General features: G+C 53.7%; 1 protein-coding gene across 5 annotated transcripts in view; it reads left to right on the forward strand.

The window, feature by feature from the left end:
* The first annotated feature begins 375 nt into the window (after window positions 1–375).
* The window catches only part of DNMT3A (DNA methyltransferase 3 alpha), a 232,036-nt gene continuing 209,298 nt past the window's right edge, over window positions 376–23,113 (forward strand). For 4 of the 5 annotated variants that reach the window (XM_039528526.1, XM_039528529.1, XM_039528530.1 and 1 more), the window contains exons 1-2: window positions 2,337–2,447; window positions 22,335–22,565. In XM_039528526.1, the coding sequence (XP_039384460.1) occupies window positions 22,497–22,565 (69 nt within the window). In that variant the 5' untranslated portion in view covers window positions 2,337–2,447; window positions 22,335–22,496. Of the gene's footprint in view, window positions 618–2,336; window positions 2,448–22,334; window positions 22,566–23,113 lie in introns of those variants that run through there. The other variant, XM_039528527.1, reaches the window with a different exon arrangement.

Here is a 23,113-nt window from a genome sequence, read left to right on the forward strand (position 1 = left end):
GGCAGGTCCCCACACAGGCAATGGGTCCTAGTGTCCCCGTGTGAGGGGGGGCAGGTCCCCATGGAGCAGGCGATGGGGGATGGTGACCCCAGGTGAGGGGGACAGGTCCCCACAGAGGAGGCAGTGGGTCCTAGTGTCCCCGGGTGAGGGGGGCAGGTCCCCACGGAGCAGATGATGGGGGCTGATGCCCCCTGGGTGAGGAGGGGCAGGTCCCCATGGAGGCAATGGGTCCTAGTGTCCCCGTGTGAGTGGGGGCAGGTCCCCACAGAGCAGGCGATGGGGGCTGGTGACCCCGGTGAGGGGGGCAGGTCCTCACAGAGGAGGCAGTGGGTCCTAGTGTCCCCGGGTGAGGGGGGCCTGTCCCCACAGAGCAAGCGATGGGGCCAGTGCCCCCGGGTGAGGCAGTGGTACAAGGCTTTCCTCGTAGAAGGCAGATGACCAGAGGTGAGGGGCTGGGGCAGGCCCAGTGACAATGGCGGGGGTCCTCCGGGGAAGAGGCAGAGAGGGCTGGCAGAGGGGTCTGGTAATGAGTGAGAACAACAGTGAGAGGCTGGAGCCAGAGATGAAGCCAGAGGACCCTGGGAGGCTGTGAGAGGAGAGAGGACAGAGCAGTGCCTGTGAGTGGGGGCCCCTGACAGGGGCGGGGGGAGCTCCCAGGATGCGGGAGGGGAGGGCTCAAATGGCTGCCTAGGCCTGGCCTTGGCCTCTGCCCAGGGCTGAACTTCACCCTGTGCGCTGGCTTTTCTAGCTGCAGACACGTGTGGCGGGAAGGACTAGCTGGGTGCTGCAGCGGGGCAGGGTGAGGGTGCCCAGGGCCAGATGCACTGCAATGGGGGTGTTGAAGGGGAGCCGGACAGGACTGAGGGTTGGCCTGATGGGCGGGGAGAAGCTGAGCAGCTCTGGGCCAGGCGTATCCCTAGTGGAGAGCTGGGCGGGATGCGTGCTACTGAGGGGTTGCTATGTGCATACCAGGGGGTGGAACAGGGGTCTCCGTCTGGGGGCCGCACAGGGCTCGGTGAGGGCGTCCCTGGGGGTCCCCGTCTGGGGGCCGCGTATGGCTGGGTGTGGAGTCCGTAGCTGGGCCGGGGCGGGTGTGGGCTGGCGGGGCGGGTCCCTAGCCAGAGCCAGCGGGGCGGGCCAGTGTGGGGTGGGAGTAGCCAGGGCCGGTGGGGGTCTGAGCCAGGCGGGTGTGGGCCGGCGGGGGAGAGACCCTATCCAGGGCGGGTGCGGGCCGGCGTGGGAGGTCCCTAGCCAGGGCTGGCGGAGGGGGTCCCTAGCCCAGGCGGGTGCAGGCGGCGGGGATCCTTAGCCAGGGTCGGCAGGGGGGCGGGGGTCCCTACCCGGGCGGGGTGGGCCGGCAGGGGGTTCCTAGCCAGGGCCGCCTGAGGGGTGCGAGCCAGCGTGGGGGGGTCCCTAGCCAGGGCGGTTGTGTGCCGGTGGGGGGGTCCCTAGCCAGGGCCGGCAGGGGGGTGTGGGCCGGTGGGGGTGGGGGAGCTGGCCCAGGCGGGGCCGGGCTGGCGGGGTCCCTACCCGGGTGGGGTGGGCCGGCGTGGGAGGTCCCTAGCCAGTGCTGGCTGAGGGGTGCGAGCCAGCGTGGGGGGGTCCCTACCCCGTGCGGGTGTGGGCCGGCAGGGGGGTCCCTAGCCAGGGCCGGCGGGGGGGGTCCCTACCCCAGGTGGGTGTGGGCTGGTGGGGGGGGGTCCCTACCCCGGGCGGGGGTGGGCCGGCAGGGGGGTCCCTAGCCAGGGCCGGCTGAGGGGTGCGAGCCGGCGGGGGGGGGGGGGTCCCTAGCCAGGGCTGGCGGCGGGGGTCCCTAGCCCGGGCGGGTGCAGGCGGCGGGGGGGATCCTTAGCCAGGGTCGGCTGAGGGGTGTGAGCCGGCGGGGGGGTCCCTAGCCAGGGCCGGCTGAGGGGTGCGAGCCGGCGGGGGGGGTTCCTAGCCCGGGCAGGTGCGGGACCGCGGGGGGGTCCCTAGCCCAGGTGGGTGTGGGCCGGCAGGGGGGTCCCTAGCCAGGGCCAGCGGGGGGGGTCCCTACCCCGGGTGGGTGTGGGCTGGCGTGGGGGGTCCCTAGCCAGGGCCGGCTGAGGGGTGCGAGCCGGCGCGGGGGGGTTCCTAGCCAGGGCAGGTAAGTGGGGTCCCTAGCCCAGGTGGGTGCGGGCCGGCGGGGAGTCCCTAGCCAGGGCCGGCGGGGGGCTCCGTACCTGGGCCGGGGGCCCGTGGCGCGGGCGGGCGGGTTCGGGACGAGGGGCGCTAGGACCGCGCGGGAGCCGCGCTCCCGCTCGGGCTGCGCTGGCTGGGGCTGTGCGGCTCCGTGCTGCAGTGGAGGCGGCGGAGCTGCGGGAGGAGGCCTCGCCGGGCAGGGCAGGAGGCGGCGGCGGAGAGGGGGACCGCGGCGGCGGGAGCGGCGGCGGCTCCCGGGAGAAGGTCCAGGCCCGGGACTGGCCGAGGTAGCAGCGGGCCCCAGGCGGCGGAGGGGGGCAGCTTCCCTAGGGCCGATCCTCCCCTTCTCCGCCTCCGGGGTGGGGGCGGTGCCATGGGGGCAAGCGGGCACGGAGCGGGGGGGGCTTGGCACCCGGGCACGGGGACGAGACGCTGGCAGAGACCCCCCTCCTCTGCACCAGCTGCAGCCGCCCCCTCCCTGGGCTGCATTTGCCGTGCATCGCAAAGAAATCTGCCCTAGATGTTGCATTGACCCCCCCCCCTTTGCTTTTTTGGCAGTCGGTGCCTTCCTCCTTCCAAGTTCAGGTGCCCCCAATCCCACTGCACACAGATCGGTGAGGGGGAAGGGGTCGATACTCAGGGGCTACCCCCTGCCTTGCACCCGGACTCCCCGATTTGATTACATTGGGGGCACACGAACTTGTGACCCCCCGGGGGGACTGTGGGGGGAGATTGCCCCCCGATTAATTAATAAGCCGTCAACGCCATCCCCTGAGGTGGAGATACAGATTTTGCATTTAATATTTTTGGGGGGTTAATTTTGGGGGGCCACCCAGATACCCCCTTCTGTGTGGGGGGGGTTTCCTTTATTTCACATACATGTTTGCAGACGTGTCTCGGCTGCTTTGCATTGCTCCTGGCTATTATTTTTTTGCAGCCGTGCATTGGGTTTTGTAAAAAAAAATAAGGTGGGGGAGGAGAAGGGTGGGCACGGTTCCAGGGCAAGGAAATAATCCCCCTCCCCCTCCCTCAAATCCTTCTGTGAAGTGGAATGTAGAGTCGTGGTTGCAAGAGGGTGGTATTGAGGGCAAAGCAGAGAAGCAGGAAAAATGGCAGCCTGGCATGACCCTGGTTCTCTCGCCATCCTCCCCCCTCTTCATTCCTATCCTGTGCCCTCCAGAGAAGGAGGCTTTAGGAGCCAGGCAGCAGCCTGGGGGGGTTCCTGTCAGGGAGTCAGGATGGGAGGAGATAAGGCGGTTCTGCAGACAAGGGTAGGGTAGGGTAGGGATGGGGGGATTGCTCTGATCTGCTGGGAGAGAAGGCCATCCCTGGGGAGTGGGTCCCTGTGCACCCCCACCTGTGGCTTGGTCTGTTTGTGTGGAAGGTAGGAACCCCTTTGAGTTTGGGCGGGAGATGCTGCTCTGCCGTTGGATTGTGCCTGCCGAGGGCCAGGGTTGGGGTGCAGGGAGGTGTAATTCCCTAGGCTCTGCTAGCAGCATCCTCGTGCCCTGGAGCTTTGCTGAGGGGATGGGACGAAACCTGCCCACTCTCCCCCACCAGACAGTGAGTCCAGGCCAGGGAGGGTGTGGTGCACTGTAACGAAGGTGCAGGGTTGTTGTTGTTTGGGGGGGGGGGTGAGAAGGGAGGATTCTTCCCCTCCATTCCATCATCAAACCCAAGCCCAGGGGAGTGTTAGTGGGACAGAGACCCTGCAAGGGGCAGAGGAAGCTGCTGCATAGCCGACTGGATTTGGAGGAGCCAGGGTGGTTCACAGCCCCCTATGAGGCTTGGTCTCTTCTCCTCCCTATGAGGAGCTGGGTGCAGACGTGTCCTTGAACGCTTTGCATCTGCACTGATGAAGGGCAAGGCATCACAGCTGGGATTTGGGGGAAGGAGGGAGGCTGCATCATGGATCTGGCCCCCTCCCCAGCACATACACACTCACTGCAGGGGAATTGCCTCCATGGGGCCATTTAATCAGCCCCACAAATTAGCCCTGTAAAACTCCGCTCCCTTCCCTCCTGCCTGTGCCTCTTTCTTCCCTGCATTGCCTGCTTGGCTGGTTTATCATCCTGGGCCTGGCAGAGGGCCAGGCCCCATCCCCTCCCCTCCCCCCGGGCTCTCTTTTCTCCAGCCTTTGGGCCGGGATCTGGCAGGCAGTGCGTGTGTGGTGGTAGTGGGGGGAGACACTTTGAAAATCTCAATTCCCCCCACCCCAAGGCCTCTTGTCTTTTTATTTGTAAATGGCCTCCCTCCCTCTTTTCCATCCTCAGCGGCAAGGCTGGGCTGCCTGTATTGTGACAAGGGCTTTGCAGCTCCCTCCAAACACAAGAAGCCTAGAGAGGTTTTGCAAGGCAGGCTGGCAACTGAGGGTACGTCTACACTATGGGATTATTCCGAATTTACATAAACCGGTTTAGTAAAACAGATTGTATAAAATTGAGTGCACGTGGCCACACTAAGCACATTAATTCGGTGGCGTGCGTCCACGGTCCGAGGCTAGCGTTGATTTCTGGAGCGTTGCACTGTGTGTAGCTATTCCGTAGCTATCCCATAGTTCCCGCAGTCTCCCCCGCCCCTTGGAATTCTGGGTTGAGAGCCCAGTGCCTGATGGGGCAAAAATCATTGTCACGGGTGATTCTGGGTAAATGTCATCAGTCATTCCTTCCTCCGGGAAAGCAACGGCAGACAATCATTTCGCGCCCTTTTTCCCTGGATTTCCCTGGCAGACGCCATAGCGTGGCAACCATGGAGCCTGTTTTGCCTTTTGTCACTGTCACCGTATGTGTACTAGATGCCGTGGACAGAGGCGATTCAGCAGCACTACACAGCAGCATTCATTTGCTTTTGCATGATAGCAGAGATGGTTAGCAGCTGTTCTGTACCGTCTACTATGCCATTGTAAATTGGCAATGAGGTGATGGTTACTAGTAGTATTGCACTATACCTTCTGCTGCTGTCATAGGTGCCCCTGGCTGAGATCAGCCGGGGGTGCAAAAGACAAAAATGGGAATGACTCCCCGAGTCAATCCCTCCTTTAGGGTATCTAAAAATAGAATCAGTCCTGCCTATAATATGGGGCAAGTGTACTAGAGATCCAGTGTATCAGAGAGCACACCCGCTCTGTGTCAGATCCCGCAGGAATGATGAGCTGCATGCCATTCACAAGGGGTGCTCTTGCAACAACCCCACCTGTTGCTTCCCTCCTCCCACAGCCTTCCTGGGCTACCGTTGCAGTGTCCCCCCGTTTGTGTGCTGAAGTAATAAAGAATGCAGGAATAAGAAACAGTGACTTGTTAGTGAAATAAAATGAGGGGAAGGCAGCCCCCAGCTGCTATGATAGTCCAGGCAGTACAGAATCTTTTCTTTACACATGAAGGGCGGGGGCTGATGGAGCTCAGCCCCCAGTTGCTATGATGAAGACGGTTACCAGCTGTTCTGTACCATCTACTGGGAATGACCGGGAGGCCAGTCAGGAGTACTTATGGGATGATGATGAGGATGGATACCAGTCGTATTGCACTACACCATCTGCCACAAGGCTGATGATGATGACAGATATCTGCCATAGTGTACCATCACCCACCAAGGAGGGGGGATGAGGATGCTACAGTTCAGCGCCGCAGCATCGCGTCTACCAGCAGCATTCAGTACACATAGGGTGACATTTAAAAGAGTCAAGAGATGATTTTTTTCCCTTTTCCTTCCATGGGTGGGAGGTGGGGGTACATTGACAAGCTATGCCCTGAACCACCGCGGACAATGTGTTTGACCCTACAGGCATTGGAAGCTCAGCCAAGAATGCAAATGCTTTTCGGAGACGGCAGGAACTGTGGGATACCTTGAGTCCTCAGTCCCCCCTCCCTCCATGGGTGTCTATTTGATTCTTTGGCTTTCCATTACGCTTGTCATGCAGCAGCGTGCTGAGTCCCTGCTATGGCGTCTGTCTGGAGATTTTTTAAAAATGCTTTGGACTTTCGTCTTCTGTAACGGAGCTCTGATAGAACAGATTTGCCTGCCCATACAGCGATCACATCCGTACGGTCCATGCTGGAGCTCTTTTTGGATTTTGATTTCGGACTGCATCGCCACCCGTGCTGATCGGAGCTCCACGCTGGGCAAACAGGAAATGATATTCAAAAGTTCGCGGGGCTTTTCCTGTCTACCTGGCCACTGCATCCGAGTTCAGATTCCTGTCCAGAGCGGTCAGTGGTGCACTGTGGGATACCGCCCAGAGGCCAATACTGTTGATTTGCGGCCACACTAACCCTAATCCGATATGGTAATTCCGATACTAGCGCTACTCCTCTCGTTAGGGAGGAGTACAGAAACCGGTTTAAAGAGCCCTTTATATCGATATAAAGGGCCTCTTAGTGTGGACGGGTGTGACGTTAAATCGGTTTTACGCTCCTTAAACCGGTTTAAACGCGTAGTGTAGACCAGGCCTGAGATGGGCATGTTACTCATTCTGTGCACACAAGTGTCATTGACTTAGCCTGCCCATCTGTGTGTGTGTATGTGTGTGCGCCCGTGCGTGTGTCTGTTTCTCTTGCGCTCTCATCTGTCACTTGGGAGTGACAAAGTCCTAGGGGATCTGCATGGAGATTCTTTTTCTTATACACAGTCATTTCCAAATGATCTTTATCAAACGCTTGCCCTGCTGGGGGAGGGAGCGCTGCTACCTTTAGCCTCTGAAAGCTCTCAGCCCAGGATTGGGGCAAAAGGGGGGAAGTTGGAATACTGTTTAATCTCCAGGAAACCTGTTTGAGGGGGGTGCTGGTATGCAGAAATATTGGGAAATGCACTAAAGATCCACTTTGAAGCCCCATCTGTAAATTCAGGGGTTTGAGTCTTTGCAGGACTGTGTGGTTTATTTTCCGCCTGATGATTTTGCTGTCAAAGAATAGTCAGATGTCTAGCTAGAATGGGAAAGAATCAGACTGTAAGTCATTAGAGGCTGGGTAGTTTGGTCTCATACATACAGGAGTGAAGTTCATCTCTTGTATTGATTGTGCTAGTTTTCATCCATTGACCTGTTTCCTTCTGTAAGAGCCATGCAAAAATCTATATGGAGAAAGAAAGGCTTCTTCATGGCTTGGAATTGAGGCCTGAAAGATTTGTATCTGCTTATGACGTGTACAGTGATGCTCCTCCTGTTACCACAGACTTCCCTAGCTGTCTCTTTTTATGTTTATTGATGAGATAAGTTCAAGTTAGTGACGCCTTTTTTTCAGTGTTCGAGTGTGTGTGTGTGTGCGTGTGTCTTTGAGCAAGTGAAATTTTCCTCTTAGCCTAGTTCCTCTTTTTTTCTTCCCTTTGTGCTATGTCGATGGCATCACAATGATTGGTTTTAGTGTATTTGCATTGCTTTGCTAAGTGGATGATTGCAGAAATAAACCAAGAGGTAGGTCAGTGGCTATGTTTTGGTAAACTGCTTGTAGCCCAGTAACCTCTGGAGCGCCTAAGCTCTGTAAACACACAGTGCTGTACATGTGTGCATATTTTTAACTCCGCTGCTTATCTGGGCCTGGAGTAGCATTTAGAGAGGCGAGGTTTCTGTCTGAAATCCTATGGAAGGAGAAGGCCTGGAAATTTGTAAGCAAATTCTTCAGATCTAGTGGCTGAGAAGTTCTTGACAATAATGGACGAGGAATTGACCTTTTTGTGTTAAGTAACTGCTCTCAATAACTCTTCACACATGCAATAGCCTTTCATGCTGAGTCAGCTCGAAACTTCCTAGCAGGAGTCTTTTTTCTTAAAATGAAATGTCCACAAACATCTCTAGGAAATAATGGATACCCATATATAACACTTGACTAAGGGCTTGCAAGCAGTTCTATAGTAGAGTGGCAGTGGGATTAGAGTCTAAACAATGTTTCCTTAACTGCTTAAATAATCTCTAAATTTATAAGTGTCTTAAAAACATCTCTCTGGTTAGTTGGAATGAAAGCAGAGCCAAAATGATTTAGTTCCTAACTTCATTCTCAGGGAAACGGGCTGCGTAAAACCCCGGAGGGATGTTTGCATTTAAAAAGTTGGCAGAATCCACTAATTTGATCCTGCTTTGCAAAATATTTTTGAGGGTGGGCACCACCCCTTTCACCATAGCACCTCCCATTGCTTACTGTAGTTTGTTTGTTTTTGGGATTTTACACAACGGATACTTGAAGCTCTGCTTCTGGGCAGCAACTCTGGGCACCTCAGGTGATTTAATATTCATTCTGCATCATCCTAAAAATATCACTCACAATTGTGCATCACTGCTTAATTGCTTCTGTACTGGCATCACCCCACACTTATACCAAACCATGGGCTGGCATTTTCCTTGCCCTTTGTTACAGTTGGGGTTCCTCTAACCTCCAGCATCCCTGCTTTGCTCAGTCTACGATTCTCCTAATCTTCTTAGTGTGTGCTTGAGAACAGTTTGAGAGGTTTCACTTATAAATCCCTTGAGTGTCTCCGAACAGCTAAGGTCAATGGTAGAAAGTAGATTTGGCTGCGATTCTGATGTATTGGTGGTGACGTAACAGAAAGGGGTGCCTTGCTTTCTGCTGTAGGCTTCTTTGAGCCTGTGGCAGAACTGAAAAGGAAAACAAACTGGCACAATGTCAAGTATCAGAGGGGTAGCCATGTTAGTCTGGATCTGTAAAAGCAACAAAGAATCCTGTGGCACCTTATAGACTAACAGACGTTTTGCAGCATGAGCTTTCGTGGGTGAATACCCACTTCTTCGGATGCAAGTGGTGGAAATTTCCAGGGGCAGGTTTATATATGCAACCAAGAAGCAAGCTAGAGATAACGAGGTTAATTCAATCAGGGAGGATGAGGCCCTGTTCTAGCAGTTGAGGTGTGAAAACCAAGGGAGGAGAAACTGGTTCTGTAATTGGCAAGCCATTCACAGTCTTTGTTTAATCCTGAGCTGATGGTGTCAAATTTGCAGATGAACTGGAGCTCAGCAGTTTCTCTTTGAAGTCTGGTCCTGAAGTTTTTTTGCTGCAGGATGGCCACCTTAAGATCTGCTATTGTGTGGCCAGGGAGGTTGAAGTGTTCTCCTACAGGTTTTTGTATATTGCCATTCCTAATATCTGATTTGTGTCCATTTATCCTTTTCCTTAGAGACTGTCCAGTTTGGCTGATGTACATAGCAGAGGGGCATTGCTGGCATATGATGGCATATATTACATTGGTGGACGTGCAGGTGAATGAACCGGTGATGGTGTGGCTGATCTGGTTAGGTCCTGTGATGGTGTTGCTGGTGTAGATATGTGGGCAGAGTTGGCATCGAGGTTTGTTGCATGGGTTGGTTCCTGAGCTAGAGTTACTATGGTGCGGTGTGCAGTTACTGGTGAGAATATGCTTCAGGTTGGCAGGTTGTCTGTGGGCGAGGACTGGCCTGCCACCCAAGGCCTGTGAAAGTGTGGGATCATTCTCCAGGATGGGTTATTACCCTGATGAGTGTGTTTAATTTTCTATGTGGAATCGGCTGTTTTGATGTATGGCATGTGTTTCATGTGGGGGTTGTACAGAATTGGCTACATGTAAACAGTGAAATGTTTCATACTTCTGAGTGCAGTTTTCTAGAGAACAAATAGTAGAGTAGGCTAACAGGGAGTTTTGCAAGGGAGTTCTCCAGGTGAAGGAGGAGCAAGTACAGCATCTGTGGGGTAAGTACTGTCTGTAGTGTGTGTTTGTTTGTGTTTGGGGGTTACTTGCTGTGTGCTGAGCTTGTGTTTGTCAGTCTGTTTGTTTGTTTGGTTGTTTGAGGGACCGTGTGCTCTGGCTGGCAGTTGGAGGCAAGTTTGAAAGCTTGAAGCCTCTGGTAATTGGCTGAGCCTTAATCAGTGCGCGGGGCATTCACTCGGCCAGGGCTTTATAAAGCCGCGCACAAGCGACCAGGGGCTGCTAACAGGGAGTTTTGCAAGGGAGTTCTCCAGGTGAAGGAGGAGCAAATACAGCATCTGTGGGGTAAGTGACTGTCTGTAGTGTGTGTTTGTTTGTGTTTGGGGGTTACTTGCTGTGTGCTGAGCTTGTGTTTGTCAGTCTGTTTGTTTGTTTGGTTGTTTGAGGGACTGTGTGCTCTGGCTGGCAGTTGGAGGCAGGTTTGAAAGCTCGAAGCCTCTGGTAATTGGCTGAGCCTTAATCAGTGGGCGGGGCATTCACTTAAGCCAGGGCTTTATAAAGCCGCGCACAAGCGACCAGGGGCTGCTAACAGGGAGTTTCGCAAGGGAGTTTAGAAGGGGAGTGGGAAGGGAGTGGGAGCCCCTCGACAGCCTTAACCCCTTCCCTGTGGTCCCCCTAAAACCTATAAACCGAACCACATTTCAAAACTCCATTCTGTAAACCACCCTTCCATTAACTAGGAGACAATGCAGGCAGAAGCCCAGCAGCAGAGTGGGGGCTATCCAGTTTATTGCGCTGAGTGTAGCATGTATGATTACCTGCCCTGTGGGCGGGTGGCGTATGTGTGCAGTCGGTGCAAGGAGCTCCTGGCCCTCAGAGACCACGTACGGACTTTGGAGGCCAGGGTGGGGGAACTGGAGTAGCTAAGAGAGGCAGAGAGGTATGTTGATGAGGCTTTCCGGGACACTGTAGAATTGTCCCACCTCCGCTCAGACAGCCTCTGTGCTGTTGAGGAGGAAGAACGGCCCAGGGAAGCAGAGCAGTCAATGGGAGCAGAGGGAAACCTTCCCGTAGTTGGGACCCTCCTTCCAGATGGTGCTGGGGTTGCCTCTCACACTGAGGTTGCCTCTCCGGGGGAGGGAACTCCAGTTTCTAGGAAAAGGCAGGTGTTAGTAATAGGAGATTTGATCATTAGAAACAGAGATAGTTGGGTCTGTGATGACCGGGAGAACCGTATGGTGACTTGCCTGCCTGGTGCGAAGGTTGCGGATCTCTCGAGGCATCTAGACAGACTTATGTGTAGTGCTGGGTAGGAGCCGGTGGTCGTGGTACATGTAGGTACCAGTGACATAGGGAAGGGTAGGAGAGATGTCCTGGAAGCCAAATTTAGGCTGCTAGGGAAGAGACTGAAATCCAGGACCTCTATGGTGGCATTCTCAGAAATGCTCCCAGTTCCACGCACAGGGCCAGGTAGGCAGGCAGAGCTTCAGAGTCTCAATGCGTGGATGAGACGATGGTGTAGAGAGGAGGGGTTCACGTTCATTAGGAACTGGGGAAACTTCTGGGATGGGAGGAGCCTATACAGGAGAGATGGGCTCCACCTAAACCAAAGTGGAACCAGACTGCTGGCACTAAACATTAAAAAGGTTGTAGAGCAGTTTTTAAACTAGGAGATGGGGTGGGGGGGGGGAAGCCGACTGCTGCAGAGAAGCATGTGGATCGGACACAGACTTTTCTTAAGGGAAAGTCTGATGATAGAGAATCTCCAGTTTATAGTCAGGAGCAGAGGACTGAAGAGTATAATGTAAGGGCCGGATCAGATGATAAACAGTCACATAAAAAAGAATCTGGCACATCAGAAAAAGGCAGGCTAATAAACAGGGACAAGTTTTTAAAGTGCTTGTACACAAATGCCAGAAGTCTAAATAATAAGATGGGTGAACTAGAGTGCCTTGTGATAAAGGAGGATATTTATATAATAGGCATCACAGAAACCTGGTGGACTGAGAGCAATCAATGGGACACAGTCATTGCGGGGTACAAAATATATCGGAAGGACAGAACAGGTCGTGCAGGAGGAGGAGTGGCACTATATGTGAAAGAAAGTGTAGATTCAAATGAAGTAAAAATCTTAAGCGAATCCACATGTTCCATAGACTCTCTATGGATAGAAATTTCATGCTCTAGTAAAAATATAACATTAGGGATCTATTATCGACCACCTGACCAGGGCAGTGATAGTGATGATGAAATGCTAAGGGAAATTAGAGAGGCTATCAAAATTAAGAACCCAATAATAGTGGGGGATTTCAATTATCCCCATATTGACTGGGAACATTTCACTTCAGGATGAAATGCAGAGATAAAATTTCTCGATACTTTAAATGACTGCTTCATGGAGCAGCTGGTACGGGAACCCACAAGGGGAGAGGCAACTCTAGATTTAATCCTGAGTGGAGCGCAGGAGCTGGTCCAAGAGGTAACTATAGCAGGACCGCTTGGAAATAGTGACCATAATACAATAGCATTCAACATCCCTGTGGTGGGAAGAACACCTCAACTGCCCAACACTGTGGCATTTAATTTCAAAAGGGGGAACTATACAAAAATGAGGGGGTTAGTTAAACAAAAGTTAAAAGGTACAGTGACTAAAGTGAAATCCCTGCAAGTTGCATGGGCCCTTTTTAAAGACACCATAATAGAGGCCCAACTTCAATGTATACCCCAAATTAAGAAACACAGTAAAAGAACTAAAAAAGAGCCACCGTGGCTTAACAACCATGTAAAAGAAGCAGTGAGAGATAAAAAGACTTCCTTTAAAAAGTGGAAGTCAAATCCTAGTGAGGCAAATAGAAAGGAGCACAAACACTGCCAACTTAAGTGCAAGAGTGTAATAAGAAAAGCCAAAGAGGAGTTTGAAGAACGGCTAGCCAAAAACTCTAAAGGTAATAACAAAATGTTTTTTAAGTACATCAGAAGCAGGAAGCCTGCTAAACAACCAGTGGGGCCCCTTGACGACCAAAATACAAAAGGAGTGCTTAAAGACGATAAAGTCATTGTGGAGAAACTAAATGGATTCTTTGCTTCAGTCTTCACGGCTGAGGATTTTAGGGAGATTCCCAAACCTGAGCAGGCTTTCGTAGGTGACAAATCTGAGGAACTTACAGATTGAAGTGTCACTAGAGGAGGTTTTGGAATTAATTGATAAACTCAACATTAACAAGTCACCGGGACCAGATGGCATTCACCCAAGAGTTCTGAAAGAACTCAAATGTGAAGTTGCGGAACTATTAACTAAGGTTTGTAACCTGTCCTTTAAATCGGCTTCGGTACCCAATGACTGGAAGTTAGCTAATGTAACGCCAATATTTAAAAAGGGCTCTAGGGGTGATCCCGGCAATTACAGACCGGTAAGTCTAACGTCGGTACCGGGCAAATTAGTTGAAACAATAGTTAAAAATAAAATTGTCAGACACATAGAAAAACATAAACTGTTGAGCAATAGTCAACATGGTTTCTGTAAAGGGAAATCGTGTCTTACTAATCTATTAGAGTTCTTTGAAGGGGTCAACAAACATGTGGACAAGGGGGATCCGGTGGACATAGTGTACTTAGGTTTCCAGAAAGCCTTTGACAAGGTCCCTCACCAAAGGCTCTTACGTAAATTAAGCTGTCATGGGATAAAAGGGAAGGTCCTTTCATGGATTGAGAACTGGTTAAAAGACAGGGAACAAAGGGTAGGAATTAATGGTAAATTCTCAGAATGGAGAGGGGTAACTAGTGGTGTTCCCCAAGGGTCAGTCCTAGGACCAATCCTATTCAATTTATTCATAAATGATCTGGAGAAAGGGGTAAACAGTGAGGTGGCAAAGTTTGCAGATGACACTAAACTACTCAAGATAGTTAAGACCAAAGCAGATTGTGAAGAACTTCAAAAAGATTTCACAAAACTAAGTGATTGGGCAACAAAATGGCAAATGAAATTTAATGTGGATAAATGTAAAGTAATGCACATTGGAAAAAATAACCCCAACTATACATACAACATGATGGGGGCTAATTTAGCTACAATGAGTCAGGAAAAAGTTCTCTGAAGATGTCCACGCAGTGTGCAGGGGCGGTCAAAAAAGCAAACAGGATGTTAGGAATCATTAAAAAGGGGATAGAAAATAAGACTGAGAATATATTATTGCCCTTATATAAATCCATGGTACGCCCACATCTCGAATATTGTGTACAGATGTGGTCTCCTCACCTCAAAAAAGATATTCTAGCACTAGAAAAGGTTCAGAAAAGGGCAACTAAAATGATTAGAGGTTTAGAGAGGGTCCCATACGAGGAAAGATTAAAGAGGCTAGGACTCTTCAGCTTGGAAAAGAGAAGACTAAGGGGAGATATGATAGAGGTATATAAAATCATGAGTGATATTGAGAAAGTGGATAAGGAAAAGTTATTTACTTATTCCCATAATACAAGAACTAGGGGTCACCAAATGAAATTAATAGGCAGCAGGTTTAAAACAAATAAAAGGAAGTTCTTCTTCACGCAGCGCACAGTCAACTTGTGGAACTCCTTACCTGAGGAGGTTGTGAAGGCTAGGACTATAACAGTGTTTAAAAGGGAACTGGATAAATTCATGGTGGCTAAGTCCATAAATGGCTGTTAGCTAGGATGGGTAAGAATGGTGTCCCTAGCCTCTGTTCGTCAGAGGGTGGAGATGGATGGCAGGAGAGAGATCACTTGATCATTTCCTGTTAGGTTCACTCCCTCTGGGGCACCTGGCATTGGCCACTGTCAGTAGACAGATACTGGGCTAGATGGACCTTTGGTCTGACCCGGTACGGCCATTCTTATGCTCTTATGAGTTTGGGACCAAGTTGTTCATGAATGTTCTTGTAGATTTTAGGCCGTTTAGTTTTGTAAATGACGGTCTTCTTGACCTACTAACTAGGAACTTCTCTAGCAGCCATTCCGTTATTGTTGGGGTGGGTGGGGGAGCGCTGGGAGATTTCCAGGGACATGTAAAGCAAATGTTTCATAGATTCATAGAGTTTAAGGTCTGATCAACTAGTCTGGCCATTAAATTTCACTCAGATACCTGCGTTCCTTGTTCCTAAATGTATAACTTTACATTGTTATGTCTACAGTGTAGGAGAGGATCTTGACTACTTAGATTACAGTATAGGAGAAAAGAAAATCTTGTTGTGTAGAATAACTTTCCATCAGGCTAGTTTTGGGACCTTTCCCGTATCCTCCTCCTTTCCGTCTAGTCTGTTGCTGAGAACCAGTCATTCTTCCCCCCAACATACCTGTTTTTCTGTATATTTTCACCTGCGGTGTGTGCTATCACTGTCCCCAGCACTTGGCAGAGTTGATGATCTGTTTTTGCTGAAATTCACAGGGTATAGTATGTAGTTTTATATAGCACTCTGTGAAGGTAAAAGCCAAATACAAATCGAGATTTTGACTCCTTTGCCTAACACAGACATATAATTTTGAATAATAAGCAAAATATTTGACCACAGAAGTTTATAATTAGCTAAGTGTGTTTAACTGGATCAAGCCAATACTTTTATTATCCATGACAATGAATTTATTACAGCCATCCATCGGGAGTAATAGCATAGGTGATGCTATCACTTCTAACCCATTAGCCCTGAACATTTTTGACAAATATGGCTATGATTTTTCCTGTAGCTCCTTCTCTTATCAGCCTTGTTGTAATGAAAAGAGAGAATCTCTCTCCCAATTTCCTTCTTTTCTGAATGTCCAGAGTTGTGATTTGCAGCAGCATTTAGTTGTTGATACCATTTTGGTATCTGACTTTGGGTTTTAAGGAGGGATGGATTTGGTTGCTGCTTGCCTGGGAGACCTCCAAGGAGAGCTCAGGTGCAGTAGGTGCTGACTCAGGGTAGGTACCACTCTTGCCTCTGAGTCAATACTCAATGAACGCTGCAGTGTTTTGCTGCTGGAGGGGGTGGTAGTGACTTGTCTCTCTGAATCAGTGCTCAGCTAATGCCCCAGTGTGATTTAGGATGGTTGTTGGTGGCTCAGTAGGTGTGTCTCAGTAGGAGAAGGAGGGACTGTGCTGTCAGAGGGGGTGTTGGTGACTCAGAGTAACAATAATCATTCTTTGCAGGACTTGTCATGTTTCAAATGCTTTGGACAGGTTCCCTAACGAATCCTCACAGCCCCCTGGAAAGCCCCCTATTTTTACAGGTGCAAAGTGCACCCGTCTAAGTGCTAGGTGGCCCCTACTCCCCGTGTCTGTGCTGCACCACGGTGCCAGGTACATGTGACATGCACTGTGTTAGCAGCGGTGCTGTCTTTCATATGAGGAGTGAAGCTCAGGTCTTAAGTATTTGTGGTCATTAAAGATCGCTGAGCACTTACTCCCAGAGGCAAGGTGTCATCTCTGTGTCATGACCAAGTGCCAGCGTGGGTAAGGGTAACTGCATGCTGGCGTACCTCAAATTCTGCATGTACTGTAGTGTCAGGACAAAGAAGAAGCTGCCTTCAGCTGCTGGGGGGGCAGGGGAGGAGTGTGTGTGTGTATTTGTAAACGTAGACTGGAGGTGGCTGCATTTCGGCGATCTGTGCACACTGCATGTGTGTCTGTGAAAGAGCCTTGGGGTCTCCGTCTTTGGGATGAAGCTTGCCCTCATTATTAATAGCTGGGGCAGGAGGCTTATGAGCTCTCCTCTTTGAAATGACTTGAAATAGAATGCCTGTTATGTTTCTGTGAGTTCCCAGCATGTGATTGGGCTGAAGCATCCTGACAGCAGGACTTGAGGAGTCCTTAATAAACCCTGGCTTGTCAGCACTGCGTGTATCATAGAAGGTAACCCACTTTAAACGCCTCTGCCGTTAGTGGGAGTGACTGGCAGGTCCCATACAAGCTCTGCCTTGTGGGAGAAGTGCCGTAAGTTTTCTTCCCCACTTGCCTTCAGTTGTAAGGTCAGACTGAGCTGTTAAATACAGGAGCAGAGGAACGTGCAGACAGAGTCCTTCCTTGCACTTCAAAGGCAGGCGCTGGTGCGTGAGTGGGAGAGCCAAGCAGGTGGCAAGAAGAGGATTAATTTGAGATCAAGCTTTGAGACCTGCTGCATTAACTGGGTGAAACTCTTCCAGTTTGCAAGCTTCTGCCCAGCCTTTGCTAGTAATGCGCCAGTAACAACTCTGGGTGCTAGTGCACAGGAGAAGGAGTGCGTGCTGCCATCAGGAGAACAAACACCTGTTGTGGGAGCAGTAGAGGAGCTCACTGACTTGGGTAAGGTTATTCAGAGAGCTTGGGACCAAGACAAGGCTGCTGTGAATGGGCACTTCTGAAGGCCTCACAGGTTCCACACTGAATGTGTGTAGCCTGCTTCAGTCATGTTTCTTTGCAGACGCTTTCCAGCAACGTTTAGAGGTAAGGAACGTTGCGTGGACCGTATCAAACCTCCTTTAGACAGAGAGGCAGGATCCCTCGCTGGTTGGACAGGGAGTCCACTCCCTTACGGGGCTCACAGCAGCAGTTTGTGGTTACTAGGGGAAAGGGGCGTTTACGCTCCCTTGTAAGGGATGGACAGTGCTGCTTAAAGAGCTCACTTTGAAAAAGAGTGTTTGTCTTTATTTAAAGCTCAGCAGAGGGCAAAGGGGGAGGCTAGGTGGTGAGGCTGTCGAGGGATGGGGGCAGGGAGGAGGCCTTCATTGCTGGTTGTTCCTGGTGCTCCCGCTTGCATATTCCCCATCTGCCTGGTGTTTCTTACGCAGCCTGACTATTTTTAGTGCATTTGGAGACCATGTTTGCTGGAAGCGAATCAAAGCCTGAGAACTGGCTATTTTTCAGAGTGGAGCTGCGTGCTGCTCTGAGCGAGCCATTTCTCTGGGACATTGGGGATGACCTGGGGTGGGGGCTGGCTGGCTGTGCTGAGCTATTTGCTGGCATTGTGTGTGTGTTGGAACGCCTTTCTAATGGCAGAGCTCCCTGCATCTAGGGGGAGAAGTGACTGACAGAGCCGTTTCATATGGGTTTGGGGAGGCTTACTTAGAAATCCAGGCGAACGTTGCCAGCAGCTCAGCTGGGACCCACAGGGTGGGAGACCCACCAGAAGAGAATGTGTTCTGTGGTGAGGGGCCCCAAGGAGCACAAGACCCCTGCAGTGGACCTGGACTGTGTGGAAATGGAGGTCCAGAGGGGTTGAGAACCTGGCAAGGGAGTCAGATGGCATGGGGGGCAGGGCCTTCGGGATCATGAGACCCTGACCAAGGACCTGGATTGCCTGGGGGTGCTAGGCCAGAGGCATGATGGAGGGTGGTGAAGCACTGGAATGGGTTACCTAGGGAGGTGGTGGAATCTCCTTCCTTAGGGGTTTTTAAGGCCTGGCCTGACAAAGCCCTGGCTGGGATGATTTAGTTGGGGTTGGTCCTGCTTTGAGCAGGGGGTTGGACTAGATACCTCCTGAGATCCCTTCCAACCCTGATATTCTATGATGAGACACCCTGACTAAGAAGCTGGATTGCATTGGGGGTGCAAGCCTGGGGGGTGTCCGCATCCAACTGATGCTGCTCAAACCGAGCAGCAGGGGAGCTCCTTGCCCCAAGGAGCCCACAGTCTAGAGATACACTGAGTAGGGGGCAGGGCACAACACACATGCAGTGTTGGGAGGTCTGAACAGTCCCCCGGGCACTCCTCTAGCACAACGTGTCGTCTGCAGGCAGCACAGCAGAGATGGAGCTTCAGGGTGATGGCCTTGAAGCTGAGCTCGGGGTGGGTGCTCTAGGTAAGGGGCAGAGGTGTGGGGGACACTGAGAATGGGCATTGGAGGCTGACACCATTCAAGGGGGCAGGGAAGCACCTGGAATCTGGCAAGGGGAGGGAGTCATGCAGAGCTTGGAAGGGGATGACAAATAGCTGGCAAGAAGGGATCTTTGGTCTTGTCTGTGCTGGGGATGCTTACACCAGTTCTGCCTCTCGGTTGGTTCAAAAACACCGTGTCACACACATGAGTGTGTCACCCACTTGTCAAGGAGGCAACAGGCATTGCGGTTTCACCCAAAAATGTACAGGGGTGTCGGAGGGCTCAGCCGAGGTTTGTTCCTCCGCGGGGCTGTGGGGTATCCCACCGCCTCGCACTAGGTTGCTCTGGGCCCAAGCCCCGGGTCAGGGCGGGCCAGTAAACAAACAGTCGGGCGCTCAGGCCCTTAGGCAGGGGCAGAGCCAATGGTTCAATGCAAGTCCAGGCCCTAGGTCAGGGTGGGGCAGCGCAAACACAGTCAGGAGCTCCGGCTTCTGAGTGTCTGGTGCGAGTGGGAGACGGGCACCCGTGAGTGTGGTGTCGGGGGATGCAGGCCCACCCGCTCCACGGCGTCCCAGCCCGGGGCCCTAGCAGTGGCAGAAGACTCGCTGCTGTGTCAGTGGGGATCCTGACCGCACCGCGCTGACATGGGCTCTGGGTGTGCTGCAGCCAGACTAGGGTCAGCTGCCCCAAGCTAATTCCTACCTCCCCCTCGTAAGGTACCTGGGTTTGGCTGGCATCCTCGGCAGTTCCCAGCACCATTGGTTCCTCGGGGCAGCTGGCAAGGGGCAGGCGCGGCTCCTCCTTGGGGCAGCTGGCGAGGGGCAGGCGCGGCTCCTCCTCGGGGCAGCTGGCGAGGGGCAGGCGCGGCTGGCCTGGCCAGTCGTTAAGTCGGCCATGGCCTGCCGGCGTCCCCCAACCCGGAGCTAGGCCACAGGCATCTGGCCTCTCCAGCGGCTGGCTTTCAACTGAGCTTTGCAGCGGGGCTTTTCTGTTTCCTGTCCTGCGCCGTGACTTCTGGGTGGCGGGTGCAGGATCCACTGTCTCTGCCCACGTTGGTGCTAGGGGAGGCTTGTCCCTCAGCGGGGCTGTGTGGGGTATCCCACTACCTCGCTACAAGGGGTCACATCTCAGTTGGCTGAGGGCAGTTGTTGCACTGACCTCTTTGACAGCTCCCCTGCCTGGCCAAGCTCTCTAGCTCCCCAGCTGAGAGTCTCCTCTGAGCTCCCAAAATGACTCTGCCTCTCCCCTGGGCCATGACACCTTGGTTCCACAGATCCCCAACCAGCAATCCAGGGGCTGATTCTGCACTCTTAGCCCAGCTCCCTCCTGGTTTCCTCCCCTGCTGCCATCTTCCTTTCCAGCTCTGTTCCAGCATCCCAGAGGTACGCTGTGTGCTGAGCCTGCAGCAGGAGGAGCGAAGCTGGGAGCTAGTCCCTCAGCTCCCTCCAAACCCCGCAGGACTTGCAGTGCCAGAGCTGGGGAGGAAGGATACTGCGGGGAGGGGCGTGGCAGGGAGCAGAGTGCAGACCCAGCTGCTGAGCCACCTGGATCACCTGTGGGGGACCTGCAGCCCCAATAGGGGAGGCTATAGAAAGGGGTGCATTTCTGGAGAGAAGGGGATCCTCTGGGGGGCATAGCGCAGGGGCGGGGGTCTCAGCCAATGGGTGGCTAGGGAAGTGGCCTTTGTTGTCACAGTCACCCCACATCAGTCAGCGTCACATGGGCGCAAAGGCAGCAGTGGAGTTGGTTAGGGTGGGTGCGCGCAGCCTTCTGGCGACCGTGTCCATGCTGACAGACGATGGGAGGGAGGAACTGGAGCCATGGTACGGCTGAGCTGACGTCAGGCTGGGGCGAAGGGAAGCAGGTCGGGAGTGGAGAGGTGGCTCTTTGGGGTAAAGATGGTAGTTGAAGCTGTGTGGATGGAAAGAGGGGAGAAAGGAGAAGAGACAGGGGTCAAAGGCAGCACCTACGAGACGTGAGGGAGAGTGGAGACAGAGCCCCGAAACCATGGTCGGAGACGAACCAGGAGAGGAGGGAGTAAGGAGGTGTGTGCTCAGCAGTGTGAAAAGCAGCAGTGAGGGCAAGGCGGGTGAGGAAGGGGCGGAGCTCTGGGAATGGACCAGAAGAGGAGGTTGAAGGAGACCCTGGTGAGACCTTTCGGCGAAGGGGAGGGGCTGGAAGCCCAGGGGAAATAGAGGAACGTGAGGTGGTGATTGTAGCTGGCATGTCCCATGAGTTTGGAAGTGAGGGGGAGATGGGGTTGGGGCAGTTGTTGGAGACACAGGGGAGATGGGTGCCTGCGGGTGGGGAAGCCCAGGAGAGGTGGGTCTGTTCTGGACTGTGCCCTGCTTGTTCAGGCTGCGGAGAATGTTCCGTGGTGCTCAAACCTCCCAGCAGAGAGGAGACAGCTCCCAAGTGTTGGTCCCAGGATTCCTGCTAAGAACGAAGGGGCAGGGACGGGGAGGCTGATTGCAGGGGACGTCCAGCCCCATGGCCTCTGCACAGAGCAGAGGTGGGTGTGGGTGGGGTGTGGGGGGACAGACAGGGAGGGAGAGGCTGAGTGCGGGGGACACCCAGGCCCTGGCCTCTGCACAGTGGGTTGGGCGGGGCACAGAGAGGGAGAAGCTTGTTCCTGCCTACATCCAGCCCCCTGGCCTCTGCACAGAGTGGAGGTGGGGAGGGGGCAGGGAGGAAGAGGCTGATTATGTGGGACACCCAGCCCCCTGGCCTCTGCACAGAGCAGAGGTGTGTGGGGAGGGGAGTCAGGGAGGGGGAGGCTGGTTCCTGCCTCTAACCCAGCTCTGCACAGAGCAGAGGTGTGTGTGTGTGTGCGGCAGGGGGTGGGGTGGGGGGAGACTAGGGAGGGAGAGGCTGAGTGCAGCGGACACCCAGGCTCTGGCCTTTGCAGGGCGGGGGGGAGCACAGAGAGGGAGAGGCTGGTTCCTGCCTACACCCAGCCTCCTGGCTTCTGCACAGAGCAGAGGTGTGTGTGGGGGGGGGGGCAGGAACAAAGAGGCTGATTATGGGGGACACCCAGCCCCCTGGCCTCTGCACAGAGCAGAGGTGTGGGGAGGGGGAGGCAGGGAGGGGGAGGCTGAGTGCAGGGGACACCCAGCCCCCTGGCCTCTGCACAGAGCAGAGGTGTGGGGAGGGGGAGGAAGAGGCTGCTCCCTGCAGCCCCCCAAGGCCACAGCCTGCCTATAGTGGGGCAGAGGAAGGAGAATTGTCTGGGTTTTAAGTTTCTGTTCTAGAAGCAGCAGCCCTGCCTGCCCAGCAGCCCCCCACCCTCCTGGCTGGGAACGAGCTGCGGCTGGAAAGCTCTAGAAACAATTTGCAGCTCCAGTGCCAAAGGCAACAGCAGCCCCGGCCATGGCTAATGCAGGCAGCATTTTCCATAGCAACAGGTGCTTGGCTGCGGTGGGCAGCCCCTGCTGGGGGAGGGGAGAGCAGCATCTGTCTGGGACGGGGAGGGGGGACTCCGTGCCCTGGGACAGGAGTTTGGGATTGCCGGGGGGGCCAGGGAGGGGCGAGGGGCTCGCCATGGAGTCTGGAGGAGCTGGCTAGCATGGTGGCCGGGTGGCAGAGACCCTGGTGGGTGGGGGGCCGGCGGAGCTGGGGGAAAGGGGCCCCTGCACGGCTGAGTCAAGGCTGCGGCGTGTTAATAATTGTCCCTGGCTGGGGGCGAGGCCGCTTGAAGCTGATGCCTGCGGGTGCCGTGTGCGATGGTGTTCCGGGCCTCACCCTGCGCCCTTCTCTGTGTTTCCTCCACAGGTGGCAGGAGGGGCCGGACAGACAGACAGACGGAAGGCTCAGGACATTGCTGCTGGGGCAGTTTTTAAACTTTCTTCTTGTTTTTAAAGTTTGAACTTTTAAATTTTATTTTATTTAAAAAAAAAAAAAAGCAAAACCTCTCAGCCTCTCCCTATCCCCACGATGCCGTCCAACGGGTCTATCGACACCAGCAGTGCTGCTCCAGACAGGGAGACGCCCGACACTCACAAGGTAAGGAACACGGGGCAGTGCTGGCCTCTGAAGCCGGGCACCCCAACTCTGGAGGGGGCACAGTCCTTCCCACTCTCTGATGGCCCACATGTGTGATGAATTGGGTGCGTCTCAGTCCAGTTTCCTGTCCACGTCCAGTGCTGGCGCTAACTGGCAGAAGAGCCACTGGTGGGTGGGCAGGGCTGGTGTGAGAGGGAAGGGCTTGCCCGGCAGCTGCCTTGTCCCTGCTGTGGGGATGCTGAGGGTTCAGGCTCTGGGGCTGTCCATCTGGCCCCAATGTTTTCAAAGCCCCATGTCAAGTCTAACTGGCTGTCTGATTGGGGGGGGAGGGAGGGGCTGGGGGGAACGTTCTGGTGTCTAGCAGGCAGGGAGGAGAGTGGGGCCTGGCCAGAGGCTTGTGCTGGTGATCTGAACTGGGGGTGGGGGCAGGCGCTGAGGAGGCCTGAGCTGCAGAGTGGGATTAGAGCGGATTGAGCTATTTCTGGGCACTGCTGAATGGGGGCGAGTGTGACGGTGCTGATGAGACCTGCTGTTACCCTTGCTGCTGT

The sequence above is a fragment of the Mauremys reevesii genome, linkage group 3 (assembly GCF_016161935.1).
Source record: "Mauremys reevesii isolate NIE-2019 linkage group 3, ASM1616193v1, whole genome shotgun sequence".
In the NCBI taxonomy this organism is placed as follows: domain Eukaryota; kingdom Metazoa; phylum Chordata; order Testudines; family Geoemydidae; genus Mauremys; species Mauremys reevesii.